The sequence below is a fragment of the Hermetia illucens genome, chromosome 4 (genome assembly GCF_905115235.1).
Source record: "Hermetia illucens chromosome 4, iHerIll2.2.curated.20191125, whole genome shotgun sequence".
NCBI lineage: Eukaryota > Metazoa > Arthropoda > Insecta > Diptera > Stratiomyidae > Hermetia > Hermetia illucens.
The window spans coordinates 157,452,882-157,475,445 of record NC_051852.1 but is presented as its reverse complement, the minus strand read 5'-3'; the positions used below and the strand labels follow the sequence as shown (position 1 = coordinate 157,475,445).

Below are 22,564 nucleotides of genomic sequence, written 5' to 3'. Positions count from 1 at the left end.
CGATATAGCGGAAAACAGCTTAAGGTCGTCTGCATAGAGCAAACCGAGACAAGTAAGGAGGTCAGGAAGGTCGTTAATAAAAAATAAAAATAGCAAAGGACCCAGAATAGACCCCTGTGGGACGCCAGAAGAGGGGGAGAAGGAGCGGGAAGTACAGCCGTCAAAAGAGACGCTGCAGGATCGGTTGGAAAGGTAAGAGGCAAGCCTTTATCTTGTGATTTACAGTGTCGAAGGCTTTCGCGAAGTCAGTGTAAATAGTATGCACTTCTTGCCGTGAATTTAGACATTTGGCGATAAAGTTGGTAAAGTCAAGCAGGTTGGAGGCAGTGGGCCTATGTTTAACGAAGCCGTGTTGTTCTTTCACTATGTGTTCGCCAAAGTGGGCGGACAACCAGTCGCTGATATATCTTTCCATGCTTTAATGCTTAATATGGAAACTGCGGATAGGTTCTGTTTGTTTTTACTCCTTTTAATCATTATTGTATGCACACTGGATAATAATTTCAGTACAGTCCATTTGAAATATTAAATTTAGTTGTGACCAAGTTTTTGTTTCGTAATGGCATTTCCCAGACAGCCAGCGAAATTAGATTGATCAAAAGGAAATTATTTGCTTTCAAGGTAATACTAGGCCACATATCTTGCACCCTAGGGGTGTTTTTGTTACCGTTAGCAATAGATGACTCCTTTATTAAACGGATCCCTAATTATATCAGACCCAATCAGATCTCTTTGTCTCGATGGGTCGTCTCGAATTTATAATATTAATGTGACCCATTTGTCTGCACCATAGCTAGAAGGCTGTGTCCTTGTACTATTGTCTGAGACATTATTTGTAATATATCTAAATCAACCACAGAAAAAAAACTTGCATTAATTATTTTCGGGAAAATATGCCGTCCAAGCGTCCTAACTTATAAAAACGTCTCTCTTTAACGCATCATATCATTATCTGAAACTTAACAAGAATCTTGTTCTTTTGCAGATCGATAAATCTCGTCTATCATAATTATGACAAAGTACAACAAAGCAACAGCTACTGCTAATGACGCTGAATCTTCGAAAGAAAGTGGAATAACATATGGCAAGTACGAAGGCCTAAGGATCACAAAAAATGTGGTCATTATTGGTTTGGCTTTTATGATACACTTCACCGCCTTTCACGGAACATCAAATCTACAAAGCTCGGTTAATTCGGACGCAGCTCTAGGAACGACAACTTTGGCTGTTATTTATGGATCTCTTATTTTATCGAATATCTTTCTACCGTCGTACGTTATAAGGTAACGTATAAGATGATATTCTTAGATAACAGTGTGTGGGGTAACATTAAGATAGTTAACTGCACATATTCCCATTTATGTTCTATTATTCGAATGCCCCATTTCGTGTTGATGCTCCGAGGCCATGATAAAAATTTCATATTGACGTTAGTCGGCAAGGACAATTGCAGGGAGACCATTCTCGCTTTCATATCTGCCATTGGCACATATTGCACCCCCCTATTAACCTTAGATAAGGATCGATAGTAGACACAAAGACGTTTAATAGGAGATTATGATCTGATTATGAACGTGAATGAAAGTGTATTTTGCGCCTGATTTGGAAGTCAACAGGACACTGGCGAACAAGATGAAAATTAAAATAAGGACTCTTTAAGAGCTACCGATTCAGTCCAACGTGACCACTTCACTACTCTGAACGTTCGGGTTATTGCAAAGGACTTTGCAATTTTATCGAAGAATGCATCCAGCATGAATTATGCGCGGAGAATTAAATGTTCTCGTCAGAAGTTTTTGAAAATTTCCTCCATTGAAATCAGAAAGTTTTCCAAGTTATATTTGAAAATGATTATTTTTCTTTAAATGAATATCATTATGTTGGCTGGAACTTACGAAATGGAATTCGAAACTTGAATATTGACGTCAGTTCGGGTGATTTAGTCCTCAAACATAGTAAGGAGCAATTCAACTAGAAAACAGTTTTCAATTGGTGCAAAGTTATGGCAAAGGTTCCAGTAATATGCAAATTATTTAGTAGAAAGTTTGATAAAAGTGATGTCTGAATGGTTAAGATATTTTCGAGAAAGGATTAGATACAAAGGTTTTTGAGATAACTGTAATGAACTTAATTGGGTAGAATGATCAAAGCGATCATCCTAAGTGGTCGACAACGACTTAGAGGGCAGAGCTATCCTAGAAACCAAAAAAATTGGCGAAGTTGATCGTGGAGTTCCATCAAAGTGCTCGGTCGACACGTTCTTGCACGCCTCTGTGCTAGCCAGGCTGGGGAATGTGGGGGGTTGGGGGTCCTTTGAGCGCTTTGATCCCTCACGCTTCATTACTACAAAATTAACGTGCCTATTCCGATGCGTGGGTCTGCGCCGGATTTCAAAATAGACAATACAAGGGAATTCTCGACGGCCTAACGAATAACGACCAGAACGCGAGCTAAAATTGAAAAATAAAAAAAAATGGCTTGACTGCGCACGTGGAGCCGTAAGTCTCCGGGCCCGAGTGCTGCGATCAAGGAGGGGAAAATCCACGACGGATCACAGTCCCGATTATTGCCTCTTCCGCCGCAAATCTTCCTTGACATCCTCAGGCCAGTTTGTCTTTTTGAGGATGTCCCTGAGCAGGTTCTGCGGGAGCAAGGAGGAAGAGAGAGGGAGGAAGTCCTGAAATCACTCAAGACTTAATATGAATTTATAATGTAATTACTCAAAAAAAATAATCAAAAATCAGAAGAAAAAAAATAAAACAAAATTAAATCAATTAAAAATCAACAAAAAAAAGAAATTTGAAAAAAACTTTAGACTTATTTTTGCTATTAAACACTCCGAGCTCGGCGTGGTAGCTGCTTCTGTGGTAGGAAGAAATTAAGAACATTAGGAATTCCTAAACAAAATTTACAATTGTTTATATTGGGCAATCGCAGAGAAAGTGCATGAGGGTTTCCCTTCCTTCTCCGCAGCTTCGGCTATGCGAGTTGTAGGGTAAGCCGAGCCTAGCGGCATGGTCCCCTATGGGCCAGTGCCCCGTGCAGACCGCTGTAATCTTGAATGCAATTGCACGCGTCTGGCACAGGAGCTCTCGTTATCGGGCTATGTTATAAGCGGGCCAAATTCTCCTTGATTTGGCACAGCTTGTAAGCCTTCGCCATCTCAGGCCCGCGACTGCTAGGTAGTCCTAGTAGACTCGGCTCCCGACAGCCGCCAGCGGAACACCGACTGTATTCCCCGAGGGAATGCCAAGAGCAGAGCCTTGCCTGGCCAATCCGTCAGCCCGCTCACTCTCCTCTATGTTCCTATGCCCGGGAACCGAGAAGAGAGTGATCTTGAGCGTGCCGCCCAGATGATTGAGCGTGTCTCTGCACTGCCCCACCAACCGGGAAGATGTCGTCGTTGAGTACAAGGCCTTGATGGCCGCTTGGCTGTCGGTCAGAATGGCTATGTTACGCTTGGGGCTCGAATCACGCCCCAGCCATCGACAGACTTCCAATATCGCCAGTACTTCCGCCTGGAATACACTGGTGAAACCTGGGAGACCATACGACTTGGATACACCGTGTGTATTCGAGAAAACCCCCGCGCCGACTCCATAGGCCATCTTTGATCCGTCCGTAAAGAATACCGTGTCATAGTCTTGCAACACGCCGCCGGTTTTCCACTTTGCCCTGATTGGAAGGTCCACAGCAAAGTTTCTCGTGAAGTTTAGCTTGCGTGTGACATAGTCCGTGGGGGATGCCCAGATTTCTCGAGGTATTTCATCTAGAATGTTGCTGTGACCGTAGGACTTCGCTGCCCAGCATCCGGACTCACGTAGTCTGACGGCACTGCACGCTGCAACATATTTGATGTGGAGGTCTAGGGGGAGGAGATGTAGGAGTACATTGAGAGCATCTGCCTGGCAGGACTGCAGAGCCCCCGTAGCACCTGCACACGCGGTTCTTTGAATCCTATTAAGCTTCGTTCTATTGTATTTCTTCTTCAAAGCCTGCCACCATACAATAGATCCGTACGTGAGGATCGGACGCACTACAGCGGTGTACATCCAGAGAACCATCCTCGGCCGGAGACCCCATTTCTTGGCAAAGGTTCTCTTACAGGCATAGAAGGCTATACAGGCCTTCTTAACCCTCGGTTCTATGTTCAACCTCCAATTTAGCTTAGGATCCAGATACTTTACATTAGAGTAAAGAACCAATCTTTGTTCATTCAGCCGTGGTAGATCTAATTCAGGTATCCTTTCTTGGTGGTGAATAGCATAAGTTGCGTTTTGGTTGGGTTTATGCTGAGTCTGCATCTTGCGGCCCACAGGCACACCTTTCGCAACGCTCCTTCCATGATGTTGCTCATAATGGACAGAAACATCCCTGATACTAATATCACCAAGTCGTCGGCATACGCCACCACCTTCTCCCCGCTGCTGTCCAATGTACGTAAAATTTTGTCCATTACTATTAACCAGAGCACCGGTGAGATAGCACCACCCTAGGGCGTGCCTCTGTTCACAGCTCTGGTCAAGTGGTTGCCTCCCAGATCGGACTGGATTATCCTGGTACTCAGCATGGATATAATCCAATGCGGGAAATTCACCTCCAATCCAATACCGGTCAAGGCTTCCTTGATGGCGTTGGTACTGACGTTGTTGAAAGCTCCTTCTATATCCAAGAAGGCAGCAAAGGTATACTGCTTGTACTCCAGGGACCGCTCAACCGTGCCAATTACCTCGTGGAGGGCGGTTTCTGTGGATTTTCCTTTGAGGTAGGCATGCTGGGACTCCATAATCGTCCTTAAGTGAATGTCCAGGACGCGTTCTAGGGTCTTCAGCACGAAAGAGGTCAGGCTGATTGGCCGAAAGTCCTTCGCGGACTCATGACCTCGCCTGCCCGCTTTCGGTATGAAAACCACCCGTGCGCGCCTCCAGGACTGCGGTACGTACCCTAAAGTGATGCAGCTCCGGTAAATCTGAACAAGCCACGGCACAACCCTTTCCTGCTGCTTCTGTAGCATGATTGACATTATGCCATCTGGGCCTGGAGATTTGTATGCGGAGAAGCTGTTTATAGCCCAGCCGATCCTATCCCCGGTAATTACCGATTTGATAGTCTCGCACAGCTGGGGTTGCCACAAACCCTCCAAGCGAGGTTCTGACTCACAGTCCTCCTCGCTGGAGGGAAAGTGCGTTTGCACCAGCAGCTCCAAGGTTTCAATAGAAGATTCCGTCCAGGAGCCTTCCGACTTTTTAAGGAAGGATGGACTCTTATGTTCCTTGGACAGAATCTTATTGAGCCTCGCGGATTCACTAGTGCTTTCAATGTTCTGACAATAGTCTAGCCAAGACCGCCTCTTGGCGGTCCTGATGGCCGACTTGTACTTCTTTAGGCAGTCCTTATATGGCTGCCAGTATTTTTGCCTGTAGCAGATGTTGAAGATTTATCTGGTCAGCTTCCTGAGACTAGAGAGATCTTCGTTCCACCACGGTGGCAGGGTCTTTTTGCTGTACTTAGCAGGGCACGAGACTTTGAAGGCGCTTCTTAGCCGGTTTCCGGCGACCGACATTCTTGTCGGTTTTCGCTTTCGAGGGATCCCCCGACACTGAGGGCCAGGGTCAGGAGTACTATGTCTGGTACTCGCTACACCCAGCTTGACGGCAGTGGGTTCTAGGCTGGAAGCCACTAGTCCGTCTGACGCCTCGCTCCGGGAGGTCCCTGCGGTTGGTTTCAGCACAACGGTGCTACGGCTGGCACCGAGTGTACTGCTCTCGACGGCCACTGTCTCCTGGCTGGAGGCCAGCAGCTCGTCCTCCGATGATACGCCTGGCATCATCGCCTCCTCTTCTATCGTCGTTTTAGTTTTTTTGTTAATTGAGTCCATGTCTTGGTCCCACAAGTAGTCCGGGAAGAATATCCACCCTGGCTGGCCCGTCCACCAGGGTAAGGGTCTTATTTGAAACTGAAGGTGCCCAAGGTATTCAGAGTTCGCATACTAAAGACCAAGCTCCCCATTGGCCACGCAGCCCTCGGCGTATGCTGTTCCACCTTGGCTTGGGGTCCTATTAGCACCTTCTCCGGTGCAGGGAGGACGATCCCCGGTCTGTTGCTTCAGTCCATCCCCCCGCCAGATCTACTTGCCCCTAACACATGACCAGCAGACAAGCAGATCCTCGTCAGTTGGATGGGCCTACTCCCAGCCCGGCCCTACACACTCTTGGCCCGCCCGAAGACGGTTTCCAGCGGCCACCACGCGGAGGTCGTGTGAGGACTTGCCGAATTATGCAACTTTAACCTGAAGTATAATCAGACCAGGCTATGTGTATTAAGGATAACTTTAAAATAAAATAAAAGTAATTATGTGCGAACTCATCACAGATAGTAGTGTCCAAATGAACTTGCTTCATCGAGTTCTGTATTCGAAATCTAATATCTCAAATTATCTCATACTGCATTCTCCAGATGATGTGGTATGAGGATTAATGGGGTGGATTATTCCTTTATAGAATATACATATGAGTAAATTTGTTTATCATACAGAGCTAAGCAAACCTTAGCAGTCCATGTTCATATCCCAAGACATTACGGAGCATGTAAGTTGTCTAGCTCCTTTCTGATGATTGCATTTACTACCATAACTGAGTTCCATGCATGCAGCGGGCTTCGCACTATTCTGTCACATAAACTAGAGTCACTTTTGGGGAGTTGGGCCACAATCAACATCTCCGGGGGTTTGAGTGTTTTTGATTTATATCTCTTCCTTCACAACCTAGTGGTGCTAAAGTCGAGGAACGAACAACCTTGTTTTGAGATTCGAAAATGGTTTATGTCTCCCAATTTGAGTAGTTTGCACAGAATTCAAAGTGTAGTAGTTCGAAGCAGGACGAACATAGCTAAAAACATCCTTCTTTGTGTCTATCGTCTAATGGAAATGTGGTGGGGCACGTAAATTCATTGAACTGTGTCGTCGGGCTGCATGGAGTGCTCAATAGAAAAGCAACGAATGCCTTGCTTGGTTCGCCGATCTCCTTCCCAGAATTTTCTAGACAAGCTCACGCCGACTGCTCAAAAGTGGTTGCAGAGAAACTGGACGACTTTATAATGGTCATACGGTCCGAAGTGTAACTCTGAAGCTTCTTCCCTTTATAGTTCTTCAAAGGCAAATTTCACTGAAAATATCTTCTTTCTACAATTTCGTTACAGATGGCTGGGCTGCAAGTGGACAATGGCCGTATCCTTTATAGCATACATGCCTTTCATTGCCGCACAATTCTATCCACATTTTTACACACTCATACCAGCTGCACTGGGGGTCGGATTTGGTGGAGGACCACTATGGTGTGCAAAGTGCACCTTCTTAACTATTGTAGCGGAAGCCATGAGCAACATATTGGATGATACCAGCAAGCAGGTTCTTGTTGTTCGCTTTTTTGGTTTATTTTTCGTTTTCTACCAAATGGCGCAAGTGTGGGGTAACCTAATTTCGTCCTTGGGTAAGTATTAACTCTGATTGTTATTTGTCGGTAATTGTTTTCAACAATTGTATTTTGACTGTTAACGCTAATACTTTATCGATATCTGTGATTCCAGTGCTTTCGTTCGACACAAACGATTCTGCCTCCGATTTTCTCCAAAATGCCACAATCAATGTAGACGAGGAAACCATGAAGAAGGTTGGTGAGATTTGCGGAGCGAGATTTTGTCCAGGGGTTGGTGCTAATGAAAATCCGAATTTAATTCCACCTCCACCAGAGAAAATTCAAATGTTGTCAGGAATATTTTTGGGGTGCATGCTGTTGGCGGTTTTACTGATTGTGTTTCTCGTTGATTCTCAAAAGCGGTAAGTTGGATTATAACCAAAGCAATATAGTGTGGTAGTAAGTTTTTAATTATCGTATAAGCTATCTATGACAACGATAACTGATGTCAATGACAATATAGATTTAGATATAGCTAAAGTCAGAATGTATAATATCTGGATTGCTTAGCTACTTTATAACATACAGGATCAATTTAAAGGACACCCAGTTGTATGGAAAATTGAATATCAAACGCCCCTATAGTCGCAAGCGCTTAAGGAGGAGAGAGCCCCGTTCATTATCATTATCGGAGATGACATTCTGAAGATCAGCATTGTTTCTTAATAAAGAATTGTTTGAGTAGCAGAAACTGGGCACAATGTTGAAACTCGTTTAAATGTCGATAGTGGGAGAAGGGCCGTATATCGGATACCAGATGACTCAGCTGTGAATGTGCATGCGTTGAGGTGGGAATATTAAAAAGACGCTGCTGCGTCAGGTTGCAGCAATGTGAAGGATTCTCACCCACCAAAACCAGTCCACTTCTCCGTCCATATCTCCGCGGGACCACCGTGAAATTCTGCTTCGTGAGGAGGGCTCTGGCTTACACTAGTATAACTAAGCCACACGTCCGTGCGGTTTTCCAGGGTCATTCCAGCTCCTTCTACTTTTCCTGTATCGCAGTTACTATTGCGTTTATCGTACTCTAATTTGCTGCGGACCTCAGCATTTCCTCAACGAAATTATGAGGCCGGTAACTGTGTTGAGGGCATGGTTTAACCTGCGAATCTTGAACAGTGGAACATAACATACTCCGGGTCCTCGGGTGTAGCGGCGCATTCGCGACGGTCTGCGGGCTCATCCAATCCGAAGCGATGCAAATACTTCCTGCATCAACCGTGTCCCGAAAGGAACTGTGTTAGGTAGTAATTCAACTCATTATGCTTCTCTCAATACACGGGATCAGTACACGAACCCAGCGGCCCTTTTCGAAATTATCCCACCGTTGCTGCCATCTCCTGTATAGCTTCTTCCTAATGACTTTTCGGAAGCACGCAATCACTTCGGCAGGATTCGTTTTCCTTCCTCGGTAGGAACAATGTGCCTAATTCGCTAGAAGATCCAAGGGAATCATTCCTGCGATGGCACACACTGCCTCACCAGGTACCGTCCTATATGGGCTGTAAACCTTCAGCGCGACTGGCCAGTATACCGAGCTTACCTTTCGCTGGTTCACTGTGTTATCCAGTGCACACGTCCAAATAGGAGCCGCATATGACAGGTTAGATTTTACCACTCCTGTTTTGGCCCTCCAATATTATCATCATAATCCTTGCCAGAAATGAGTTAGCCTTTGCTGCTTTTTCGCGCCCATAGTCCAGGTGCCCCTTGAAGCTCAACTATCTAATGATTGATTTTGAAACGACCTCGTGATTACCACCCCGGATTTTGACAGTGTTGTTTTTCCTGCGCCAGGTCCAGTTTCACCATTTGGAGCCATGCTTTGATGGCATGAACGGTTTCACTTGCATACACCACGTCCTGGTGGTGTATCGCAACTACTATCCACCAACCAATCAACGTTGCCTCCTTTGGCACACGAAGGTCAAGCACTCCGTCATACATTATGTTGCGCAGCAGTGGCCCTAGCATGCAGCCATGGAGAATACCTGTTGTCACAACATATTCCTTCGGCCCGTCTTCCGTCTCGTACCAAAGAAGTCTCCACGAGAGGTAACTCTCGATTATCCGAGCCAAGCAACCAGGGGCATCCAGTGTAGCCAGGGTGTCCTTAATCTAACTCGTTGGCGTTGGAATTAAAAGCATTCCTGACATCCAGCGGCACCATTGTGCAGCATTTACCAACGGCCGATGCCTCCCGGACCCGGTCCACAACCGTTGCTGTTGAATCGACCGTGGACCGTCGGTGCTCTGCGAAACCCATACTGCCGCTCCGATAGACCACCCGCTAGTTCGATGAACGGAAGCAGTCTGTTTTATATCACCCTCTCCAACATGTTCCCCATAGTGTTTGAAAGACAGATGAGGCGATATGAAAGGGTGCGCCAGGTGGTTTTTGGGACTTCGGTAGCAGAACCAACCTCTGCCTTTTCCACTGGGCAGGGAACACTCCTTCTACCATGCACGATTTAAATGTGTTTATGAATCACGCATGCTTGATTTTAGCAGTCAACTGTAGGTTTTTTTCGGAATACCGTCCAATCCTGGAGCTTTATTTTCCCAAATTCGTCCGTAGTTGCTCCTCGGTCACCCCAGGGATTGAAAAGAGTCTTTCTTCCTGTTGTAGGAAAACCATTGCAGTTATTTTGAACAAGAGTCGCTGATACATCACTTGAGGTGATTTTTGTTCTCGAATTCTGTTTATTACGACCTTGTTAGTAGCACTCCATAGGCCCATACTTGCCTCAAGACACAATTACTTCTAGCATTTCCGCTCACTTTCCCGTGTAGCCTTCTTAAGTTATGTCAGTCCAGGGACTATTCCAAGTTCCTTGCCGAGTCCCCTAGGGGTAATATTGTCTTCAGTGGTGACCTCCCAAGTTTTGAGCTTTTGCGAAAAGGATCCGGTGTGGATCTCATTTCCATTCCACTTAAATCTCTTGTAGCAAAATTCGAAAAACATAAGCCAGTGATGGGAAGCGAATACATTCAATGCGCTTATATTATTCTTCCCCGAGAAGCATTCAGCTTGACGTCATCTAAGTACATCAACTGCGCCAGCTCGCACTTAGCACCTAAGCCATAGTTTATTGTGAAACCATGCCCTCTAGAATCATTCAGTAGCCATCATAGCAGGTTCAATGCCATGCAAAACCAAAGGGAACTCAAAGGATCCCCCTGGAAAATGCCCCTCCGTATATGGATAGGCTCTGGTGCATTAGCATCCTCAGATGAAGGCACCGATAATGTGGTATGCCACCCTTCCATGACTGTCGCCAAAAACTTTATTAGTTTCGGATCAATGCGATACAGATGTGGGACATAGATTAGTAAGGTATGCGGGACGCTATCGAAAGCCTTGGCATAATCGATGTAGCAAATAAAAAGGTTCCATTCGCCTCTAGTTGCTTGTCCTACAACTACCGAGTCGATGATGAGTTGCTCTTTGCAACCCCTTGACCCAACTCGGTAGCCCTTCTGCTCTTCGGACAGAATGTTGTGGGGGTGCGCATTGACCCTTCCACTAGCGTTCCAGACGAATTTTCTATAGGGGATCTCTTTGGTCACTCAAACCAATAGCCGTAACTGTACCACAATACACAAGTGATTGTAGTTGCAGCAGCGACATGTCAGCACACAGTCGAGATGCAATCTCATCATTGATTTGAGATAGAATTCCCAGAGTTGCTGGAGATGCATATAGCCTGGGAATACCTGGTCTATGCAAAGGATCAATTTCCAAGAATTCTATACACGCTTTTTGGAATTCGTTCCGAACCTCAGCCGGACGGTGGAGAAGAGTGCTCCGGCGAGTACTGAAACTGTTGCTAGCGGTGCGGCATGGTGTTGTTGATGCCATGGCCTCTGCCCCATCGACTCTCGGTCAACAGTTTCCCCATGACCTTAAGCCGAGCACACTCCCTGATGATGGCCGGAATTATGTAGCTGCGAGTTATAAAGCGGTACTGGTCTGCGATTCGCTGTACCATTGCGTGCGCGAATCGCGGAAAACCATCATCATCAACGGCGCAACAACCGGTATCCGGTCTAGGCCTGCCTTAATAAAGAACTCCAAACATCCCGATTTTGCGCCGAGGTCCACCAATTGGATATCCCTAAAAGCTGTCTGGTGTCCTGACCTACGCCATTGCTCCATCTCAGGCAAGGTCTGCCTCGTCTTCTTTTTCTACCATAGATATTGCTCTTATAGACTTTCCGGGCTGGATCGTCCTCATCCATACGGATTAAGTGACCCGCCCACCGTAACCTATTGAGCCGGATTTTATCCACAACCGGACGGTCATGGTATCGCTCATAGATTTCGTCATTGTGTAGGCCGACGACGAATTTCTGGGGCAACAAGGCGCGGTAAGATGTTACATCCGCCCCCGCCGTTATTTCGTATTAGGAGCGGATGATAAAGAGGTTCGTTTCTTCAGTCCACTTCATCCGCTACTTACGCGAACCTGCTGAAGTGGTCGCTACAGATTGTGGCGAAACAGCTGCAGCAGGCGGAGCAATGCTCTTAGTCGCCGTGGTTTCTAGACGTGAAACCGCTCCACGACTAGCGGTTTCGACGCCGTGCTGTCCATTACGGGAGCCCAACCCAGCCACCAAGTCAGATGACTCCTGCCGGTTATCCGCACCGGACCTTAAATTCCTTCTTCTTCTCATAGATGGATTGCATTTTATGCCTAACTGCCAGGTATGGGGATAGCTTCCTCATTCCTCCTCATTCCATTCTGCAAAGTTCCTGCACCTTTCTCACCTACCCCTGAGATGCTGCGCTGGCGTACAGTCATTCAGACTGAAACTATCCATCCCTCCTCCTTTCTTAGCCGGGCTTGGGACCGGCTACGGCGGCATTTTTATTTCGATTTTTTTCCGCTCTGAATTTATATCCATTTGTCATTTTTGAATTATTTTTGAGGATTTCGAGAGGTGTGTGCGAATCCCCATGTTTGATTTATTTTTCAGAATCCGGTGCGGACCCGCGTACCGGACAAGACGTGATTTTTTTTTTAAATGACACGTGATTGATCGAAATATTCGAGAGTCAAATGTCTCTCTGCCTAGTAAAAGACTCGTACCGTGTAGGTAGGTAGATAGGTATCAATTCCCGCTCCGAGGAGCCTAATTAGCACTTTGGTGCGACGTTTTGATGCCACAAACTCCTTAGATCATGACTGTTGTTATGGGAGCAGGGAGGCAGAGTCCACCCGGCTCGGATCTTCAGAGCCAACCCTTAACATTCACGAAAGAAAGCAGCTCTCCCACCCTCCAGCTAGAAATCTCTCTCCTCCCCAAGAATGGTTTACACAGTGTCCGCTCTAGTTAGAGCTGGGTAATCGCAGAGAAAGTGCATGAGGGTTTCCTTTCCTTCTCCGCAGCTTCGGCAGCTTCGAGTTGTAGGCTATGCCAAGTCTAACGGCATGGTCCCCTATGGGCCAGTCCCAATGGGCCGTGCAGACCGCCGTAATCTTGAATGCATTTGCACGCGTCTGGCAAAGGAGCTCTTGTGATCTTGCTATGTCATAAGCGGGCCAAATTCTCCTTGACTTGGCACAGCTTGTAAACTTTCGCAATCTCAGGACCGCGACTGCTAGGTTGTGCGAGTAGACTCGGCCCCCAACAGCTGCCAGCGGAATACCGACTGTATTCGCCGAAGGACTGTCAAGAGCGGAACTTTAACTCTCCAATCCGTTAGCCCGCTGATTCCCCTCTATGTTCCTATGCCCGGGAACCCAGAGGAGGCCTTGAGCGTGCCGCCTAGACGCTTGGCTATCGGTTAAAATAGCTGTTACGCTTGGGGCTCGAATGACGCTCCAGCCATCGACAGACTTCCAATATCGCCAGTACTCCCGCCTGGAATACGCTGGCGAAACCTGGGAGACCATACGACTTGGATACACCGTGTGTACTTTTGACTTGTTCAATGAGTGCTCTGATAGCGCCAATTCCGGAAGGACTCGCGCGTTCGAGGTTTCAAACTCGTATTTCTTTGTCCCTTGCGGTGGTCATCGTTGCATTTCTGTCCCATCCGATGTTCAATTCCGAGTTCCAAGATAATACTGTCAACAGGTTGTCAGTCACAGCCTTCAGCCGGGCGAACTAGTTAGATTATTTCCGTTTTATGCTGAAGAGAATTTGCTGTTTACCCTCTCTCGTCGGCTGTTTTGCATTTACTAGTGCCGACATTAAAGTAGAATTTGGTAGCAGAAATCAGCATGCATTACCCAGGTATTTGCTATTCATTGCAGTGATGAATCTCCACATCCACGCAGCCACATGTAGCATGTGTTTCAACCCCCACTTTCCCCCCCCACTTCTTAATCAAGTTCTATTTTAATCCAGACGTACTTAGAAAGTCTTCAGGTAGACTGCCTCCTAGCAAGTTTGGAACAAGTTTTGAAATGAATCAAGATTAGAAGTCTTCAACCGCTCAACAACTCTTCTTTATAAGTGAAATTTTCCAATTATATCTCGTATCAAAAGTTCCTTCTAAAGTTTTTCCCTAGAAAAGTTCATGAGTATTTTAGGTTGGATATCATCTCTCCTTGAACAATATCGTCCTAATGCGAATTCTTATCTGAAAAGGAGCAACTTGAATTTTAGGTTTCAATTCATTCTCTTATTGCAATTACATGGTAATTCGTTTCAATGGAACTTTTGAATTTCCCCGAAATTAATATTTTCCCCCCAGTTTCCGGATAAGGTTACCACCGTTAAAGGAATCCACAGAAGAATAGAAATCGTCATTAACATTTTGAATTCTGTCGCTCTTGTTTGCATGCAAAATTTCCAACGAATCAACCTAAAACTCATTCATTACATGCTGTTTTATTATGCAGATAAGGACATCATTAGTGCGTCTCAGCACAGCATCCTGGGCTACAAAACGAAACAATGAAGTGGAAGTAATTCAATCTGCCAAGCAAATATTCAGTGCTAAGGAAACTTGGTGCAAAGAATTCCCAGGAAATTTCTGAGACGATTGTAAAGGAGCACCAAGGGTGGTGGAGGACCAGGACAATTACAACGCTAGTGATTTCTCTGGTATCGGTGATGTCGGTGATGCATTCAGGTGACATTACCACGAACATTGATGTCGGCGAGACGAGAATCAGATAAACTTTTCAAATCCGATTGGGATACTCACTAAATATCACTTCAGTGAATAATGTCTGAATTTAACAAGACAATTTCTCCAGAGTCAGGCAGAAGTGTTGGAATATCTACGATTCCTAAACTTTATGTTTTTCTTTGCGCGTTGAATGTGGGACGAAAGGAAAATGCCAATAATTTAAAGAAGACACACCGGAAATGTTCAACCGTAGCGAGGAAAAGTCTACTTCCAACAGTTTTAGTAATAGAAGGGATCTCGCCCAAAAGCAACTGTAACATTTCCTTTTCCTTTCAATCATGATGCAAGGAAGAAAATTCCTGAAGTTAATAACGCTTGAAACTGAAAGGACACAGTCCCCGAAAATGAGGCATCTTAGTTACAATCTGTCCTTCGACCAGGCCGTCCTACCTTACAACCAAATTGAGCGAGCGAATTGTCTGTTTACTGTATTCACAGAGGGTGAGGCAACATCGAAATCACTTTGCGAATCCATGTGACCGTGATATTGCGTTGTGACTGACACATTTTAATTTGATTTTGCGAGAATCTAAAAAGCGGCTGTCAGAGATACGAGCGAATCCATGAAATTGAGATGTTTAAATTCACTACGATACATAACACTTAATGTCTGGTTCAGAGCGAAAGCGTGGTCGAGATTTTGACATGTATAGGGTTGCATTTGTGAATACCAGGGTCGAGAGAAGGAGCGAATGAATGAACGGAGTATAATAAATGCATGGGAAAATGAAATGTTATCCTAGGATAGAAATTTAACTTCAATTTTCCGGTTCTCATATGTATTGCAATGCATACTCGAAAGGGTTTGACGGTCATGGTATTTTCTGTTGCATAAAAATATGGAATAAGGGTTTTCACATGCAAGTGCTTTCTAAGTTGACTTACTTTACGAAAAATTGATTTGAGAGATACAGAGTCCCAAGACTCATCGCATTGAATATGACTCAGAGTCCTAATAAGGCGCTCGTTCAACTTCATTATGAGACTTCTATCATATTCAGGATTTTACTGTTCAGTAATGGTTTTGGCGGTTTTTGGCTCATTCCAGCTTGCAGAAGTTATCATATTTTGATCCTGGAGTTGCATCAAGCATCTCCAATAATTTATGGTTGTACCTAATCGGTAGTCCTCTTGCTTTATTGATCCAAGTATATGCTTGGGCATATACTGGTAGATTTTACAGTTCACATAGTAGTGAGTCGATCAACATACTCCACAGAAGTGGCGATAGCACACCTCCTTCGTTGTTAGGTAGCAATCTCTGCTTTAGCATAGAATATACCCACTTAATTAAAGTTTCATCAACACCATGTTCTCTGATGGCATCACAGAATTTTTAAGAAGCGCACAGGGGTATGTCCCTTCAATGTCCACAAACACTCCCATGGCGTCCTTTCAGAATTGGGTCTTCTACCTTTGAAACCAAATAGTGAACAGCAGACCTACAGGGCTTTCCACGCTGGTAAGTATGTTGGTTAGTCGGTATGACGTGGCATGGATGGCATCTATCCGGCAATGCTAAAGGAGGGTATGGAGCATTTAGAGCGACCTCTAAGAAATATTTTTCGAGGATGTCTTGCTCTGGGCTACGTGCCTTCTTCTTGGCAACAGGTTAAGGTAGTTTTCATACCGAAACCTGGGAAAGATGACTATTCTAATCCAAAGAACTTCACACAAATCAGCTTGACTTCATTCTTGCTGAAAGGTTTGGAGAGACTGGTGGAGCGTCACATTCGTGGAAACGCACTTAGGTCATACCCACTTAGTGAAAACCAACATGCTTACCAAGGTGGAAAGTCCTATGAGTCTGCTCCTCATTCTTTGGTCACAAAGATAGAGGATGCAACTTTGAATGGTGAGTACGCGATGGATGCCTTAGACATGGTCTGTCAGTTAATCCAAATAAAACCACAATGATTTTATTCACAAAAAGGAGAAAACTGGATGGACTTTGTCTCCCTGAGATGAGGGGTACTACCCTTCAACTCTCCGAAGAAGTGAAATATCTGGGGTCACTCTAGATAAAAAACTTCTTTGGAATAAACATGTAGAGGTAAAGATGAAACGAGCTCTCACAGCTTATGGGCTGTGCAGACGGACCTTTGCCTCGACATGGGGACTCAGGCCTCATGTGGTAATGTGGATATACGTTGCCATCATTAGGCCGATGTTCGTATATGCATCCGTAGTGTGGTGGGTTAAGGTGAGACAAAAAGTTTTCACCGTAAACTAGCCGCACTGCAAAGAACTGTTTGTCTGGGTATCACTGGTGCCATGAGCACGACATCCGGTGCAGCTCTGAATGCACTACTCAATTTGCAGCCCCTGGATATATTTATTCAAAGCACTGCAATGAGAGCAGCTCATAGGCAAATTCGATTGGATCTATGGGAAAACAACGGATGTGGGGGGCACAGAGCATTGGAAGAGTTACTGGGAGGACTAAATCCAGTTCTTACAATGCCTTCCGATTCTCGTGTCCCCATACATCTGTTTGGCAGAAGATATGTAGTTACCCTGAAGCGTAGAGAGGACTGAAAAGACCCAGAGGAATGCGTGGCGGGGTATACGGAAGTCTTCTACACCGATGGCTCAAAAACAGAAGAGGATTCTGGGGCCGAAGTCTACCTCTCGAATAAAAACGAGAAGTGGGCTTTTCCTTTGGGACAATATGCAACGGTTTTTCAAGCCGAAGTTTATGCGATCCTAAGGGTGGCAAACTGGGTGATTGACGAGCGGTTGAAGAGCAGGCGCATCGCAATCTGCAGTGACACTCAAGCTGCACTGAGGGCATTGAGCAGTCCTTTGATCACCTCGAAAATCGTTCAGGAATGCAGAAACCGTTTAAACTCTATGTCTAGATTCAATACGGTGGAACTACTCTGGGTACCTGGTCACTGTGACATAGAGGGAAATGAAATCTCGGACGCTTTAGCGAAAGAGGGGTCAATCTCCCCTATGCAGGGACCGGAGCCAGCAATTGGGGTATCAGTAGCATTGGCTAAATCTGTTTTCAAAAACTGGGAACAAGTTTCCCATAATGACAGGTGGCAGAGCCTAAATGCTGCTCGACACACAAAATTTTTCCTGCTAGAACCCAACATACGTACCGCAAAGTTTATCCTGTCGAAAAGCAGGAGGACCTGCAGGTGTATTGTGGGCATTCTGACAGGCCATAATTCACTAGCTGGGCATATGTTCAGAATAGGAATTACCGAAGATGATACGTGTCCCTCCTGTAATGAGGAAGCGGAATCCACGGAGCATTTCCTATGTGAATGCCCCCCTATGGACGCATCAGGCATCAGATCTTTGGTGCCGATTTTCTCCAATTGCGACGGGTAGCATCACATCCACTAACAGAAATCCTGCGATACGTTAACGAATTCGCAATATTCCGTTAGACGGGGGTGGCGAGTACAATGGGCCAACACGGCCTGAGTGCTCAGAAGCTGTAGCTTCTCCCCCACCATACACACAAACACACACACGGTATGACGTTAGCGCCTTCTATCGAATGTGAAGTTCATCCAGTCTCCCCAGATATTTTAACGAAAATGATGTTAAACGGGTTTGTCTGAAGTTCGTTCCCAAGCTCCTGGATGAAGATTACCTTAACCTTCTGCTAGGAGATGGTCACGTTATCCAGAACAATAGATGCTAGAAAAGTCACTCCAGTTCCCTTATAAGTACTCCAAGAGTGTGCGATTTAGAGTTTCCAATTGATATTCTATCGTAAAGGAGTCCCAAGTCGGCCAGGGAAGTGCAGTTTGTCGTCAAGAAAATCTTTGAACTTGTCCAATCCGTTTTCGTAGGATTCCGTATTTATATTACAGTCTGTTTGTCTATTTATATTACAGTCTGTTTGTCTGCAGTGGTCAGACTGAATTCTAAGTAACAGTGGTCTGACAGTTGAAAGTTCTAATCAACTCTAAAATCCTGAAAATACAAATTGATATTACTTCTCTTTCAGTCTTTGTTCTAGTCGGGAGCGCGGACGACTTGGGTCATGAGACCAGCTATCTCTTACGGTTTTTGAGGGACTATCTGAGGAACCGCTCCCTGCTCTATGAAACACTAGAGGGTCAAAGGTGGATGGAGGTCACGTCGGGGGTAGCACAGGGATCCATCCTAGGGCCGGACCTCTGGAACGCTACCTATGACAGTCTGCTTAAACTCGACATGCCAGAAGAGTCCCGCCTGGTCGGCTATGCAGATGATGTCGCAGCGCTTGTTGCTGGACGCTCTGTCGAACAGGCGCAAAGCAGACTCGGCATATTGATGCGACGGGTAAGCGGATGGATGACTTCTCATGGCTTCAACCTTGCACTGGAAAAAACCGTAGTAGTCATCCGGACTAAAAAGAGAATTCCGACTCTGCGTCCCAATCGTTCGGCGAGTCGATAATCGAGTCAAAATCGGCGGTAAAGTACCTCGGGTTGACTGTTGACTCAAAGGTGAGCTTTTCTGAGCAAATCAAAGCAGCAGCGAACAAAGCTGCGGCTGGAGTTTCGGCGTTAAGTAGGCTAATGGCAAACATTGGGTGGTCCTACGTCTAGTAGGCGATGTCTCCTGATGAGTTCAACGCAGTCTGTCCTGCTCTACGGGGCAGAAGTATGCGCTGGCGCTCTTAACAAGAAGGTATATCATAAACGCCTCGCGCAAGTACAGAGACGGGGAGCTTTACGGGTGGCGTCTGCGTACCGCACTGTCTCTAAACCGGCCGTGATGGTGATCGCGGGAGTGATCCCCGTTGCCCTTCTTGCTAGGGAGCGTCAGGCCATATACAAGCGCAAGGGAGGTGATTGCTTGTGAAGAACGGCAACACACTCTAGACGAGTGGCAGCTCTCTTGGCAAAATGAAACTAGAGGCAGATGGACTGCGGGGCTCATCGGCAACTTAGGTGCGTGGCTGAATCGGAAGCATGGTGAGACTGACTATTTCCTTACCCAATTTTTAAGTGGGCATGGAAGTTTTGAGTTTTACCTGTACAAGATTGGAAAGGCGCGTTCCCCTGATTGTGTATTTTGCAATGGAGTTGTGGACGACGCCCACCACACTTTTTTTTCTTGTGGAAGGTCCCACCTTGGGGTTCGTCAGCAGCTCTATTTAAACACAGGGGATCTCTCTCCAGACAACATTGTCGAAGAGATGCTGAGGACTGCTGACAGGTGGAACCGTGTTGTCCATTACGTTCGGGCCCTTCTCGTTGCTAAGGAGATAGAACTCGATCGATCCACTTGTAATTAATCTGGTATTGACCTTAGTCTAAGTCTTTGTCATGCTGCATATTGATTTGACCAACCTTTATGATTATAGTCATTAGCGTAGACCTATACGTAATATCATAGAAAGCAGCTGGAAGTGTATGGCACGTCGATGAGTAACCAGGTTTCTCTCGTACTGTATCGTCAATGAATTGATGACTGTATTTGTCCTAAAGCACACCCAGACTGTTTTAGCCTAATTTGAAGGCCAAACTGAAACCTTCCACGTTTGTGGATTTTTCCATCCTGGCATTCATGAACTTAACCTTCTTGTGTTCCAAATCAATGCCCGCTTTCTGCTTATCTAGCATGCGAATGATACTCCCTACTTTCCTTCGAGCGTCAAGTATCCGACATCCAATATTTTCTTACTTGCACAGTTCAATTTTTACAAAGGCCAATTTGCGCTGACCACTAGAACAAAAAGCTGGGATTACCTGCTGGAGTTACTTCAAGGCGGCGTTGTCAGTGCACTCCAAATGGAGGAGCCCATCACGAGAACCTTGGTTATTAAATCTCGGCTTCGGTCCAGGATTTAATATTATTTTCTAGTGGCATTGCCGAACGATGCAAATTGTTCCTCCGACATTTTTCCATCCTTAGAAGAAACTTCTCCGCTGCGGTCAGAAGGGAAGTTGTAGCTGTCGTATACGCACCTTTGTTTCCCACTTTCGTGTTAGTATTCCTTCATTGATTTCTCTCTCGGTGATTTGATCACCTCCCGGGACACCGGTGGGAATAGCTCTTGTGCGGAGGAAAATAAAGCGTTGCCCCCACAGACGTGCTGGTCTCATGGATTCTGGGGGCATTACCGCTGACCGAGGAGTCTGCTGCGTTCAATCTGGGTCTCACCGAGGTTGCAGGCTTGCGTCTTTTTTCTCTAGACATCACCACACCTGGGCCTGCAGTGTCGTCTATGTTCTTTTCATAAGGGTTTTCGTCTTTTCCAGCAGTGCCTTTCTCTGCCAACGACTAGGAGCCTTCGAAGATCCACTGTGGCTGGTTCGCATGGCTCTATTTTCACATACTGCTATTAGACCAGTTGTGTAAACATCACCAGCAGTGAAAGAGAAGATTCTCACAGGTAGGATTTAACCTATAGTTCCCTCACTTGGGTAGCGGAAGTTTCATTCTACTACTTTTCTGCTTTTTGGTCGATTTAAGCAGCAGTGCCCTCCTCAAGAAAAGAGAGTTTCCTTACTTTCATTTTCGTTGGCTGCTCCAGAGGCATCAATATAAGCTTTCCACTAACGGGAACAGCTTATCTTCCACACATTTCTCCGCGGGAAATATGAATTAGTCAAAAATCCGTGCCTCATGCTGCAACTTGCCTGTTCATAGTCATGGGTATATTCCAAATCTGTGATTTCTTACCACTTGCATCCATAGCTTCCATATTCGTGCGCTGACCATTCTTAGTGTAATATTAAACTACCACAAGAAGGTGGTGCCGCATTTTACCTTGCTCTTCCCGAAATTTTCCACACGTAGCGATCAATAGAACCTTCAATCTTTCACTTTCACCGATCAGCTTCCACGATGTGGCAATCAGTCAAGTTCCTCCTCCATATGATCCGCCGTCTCCTCCTCCTCCTCACATTGACAGCACATAGTCGAAACCACCACTCCAACCTTTTCTCCATGGTAATTTAAAGAGCAGTCTCCCATTAAAAGCTCTACTAGGGTTTTCGTCTCTCACTTCTTAAGGGGGGAGAAAAAAATGCCGCTCTGGCGACCCCAGGTTCTTTCATAAGGTTTATCGTCTGCCGCCAAGAGTTTAAATTTCTCCACTCAGCTGCGTGAAGCCTTGCAATTTCAGAGTAGACTTGACAGTGGATGGCCGAGTGCTAAAGGCTGGTTCTGGTTCCACCATTGTGGATCCAGAACTTCGGCGAACCAGTCTGTTAGTCTCCTCCCCTGCTCTCTTCCCCATCCCCCGGCACCTACATCAGGAATATTTCGTTCAATGGGCCAAATTTAAGCGGCATTTCCACACTAACGGGCTTGCGTCGTTGCTGTTTAGTGCTGATAATGCTGCCTGACTGTTAGAACAGATTTGAATGGCCTAACCTCTCCATTTTTGTCGCCCACATTTTTCTGCTATCTGAAATGGCATATATCTCCGCCTGGAATATGGTTGGCATTTTTCCGAGGGGCCGGGCCAGTTTGATGAAAGTCCTGGGGGTTTAACGTGAGTACCTACCGTGAAGGCATAATCCCACGGTCCTCTTCGGTCACGGATTGATTTTGGGACCACAATCAGAGCCCCGTCATGCAAGCACAGCGGTCCTGGTTTATACTGAGTGCAGGCTCAGCATTTATACTAGTGGATATGATCTAACACCTCTGCCGCAACTAAGGAGTACGGCACCCGAGTTGTACAGCGCAACTCCACACTCGAGCTCCGAGGAGCTCTGCCCGCGATGTAGGCATAACCACAACCACCATGAAACTCCCACTAGGGGACCAACCGCAAATAACCGGGCCGAGAGCACATCCTCCAGGAATTCTCCTGGAGCACATGCTCTCAGAGGGTCATCCCGGTTCCCATGGTACCAGATAACCTCCGGTGAGGCTTCCTGGCAGAGCCACTTCAGATGAGTCCCTTGCAGACTCGGGTCTGATCACCCTCCTCGAGTACGTGGGGACGAAACTCCCCAGCGGGTTAACGGGCCAG

The 22,564-nt window shown here is 46.0% G+C and overlaps 1 protein-coding gene across 2 annotated transcripts in view; it reads left to right on the top strand.

The window, feature by feature from the left end:
* The window catches only part of LOC119654448 (UNC93-like protein), a 110,912-nt gene that overhangs the window by 64,264 nt on the left and 24,084 nt on the right, over nt 1-22,564 (top strand). For both annotated transcript variants that reach the window (XM_038059850.1, XM_038059851.1), the window contains exons 2-4: nt 986-1,283; nt 7,198-7,487; nt 7,585-7,834. In XM_038059850.1, the coding sequence (XP_037915778.1) occupies nt 1,012-1,283; nt 7,198-7,487; nt 7,585-7,834 (812 nt within the window). In that variant the 5' untranslated portion in view covers nt 986-1,011. The remainder of the gene's footprint in view (nt 1-985; nt 1,284-7,197; nt 7,488-7,584; nt 7,835-22,564) is intronic.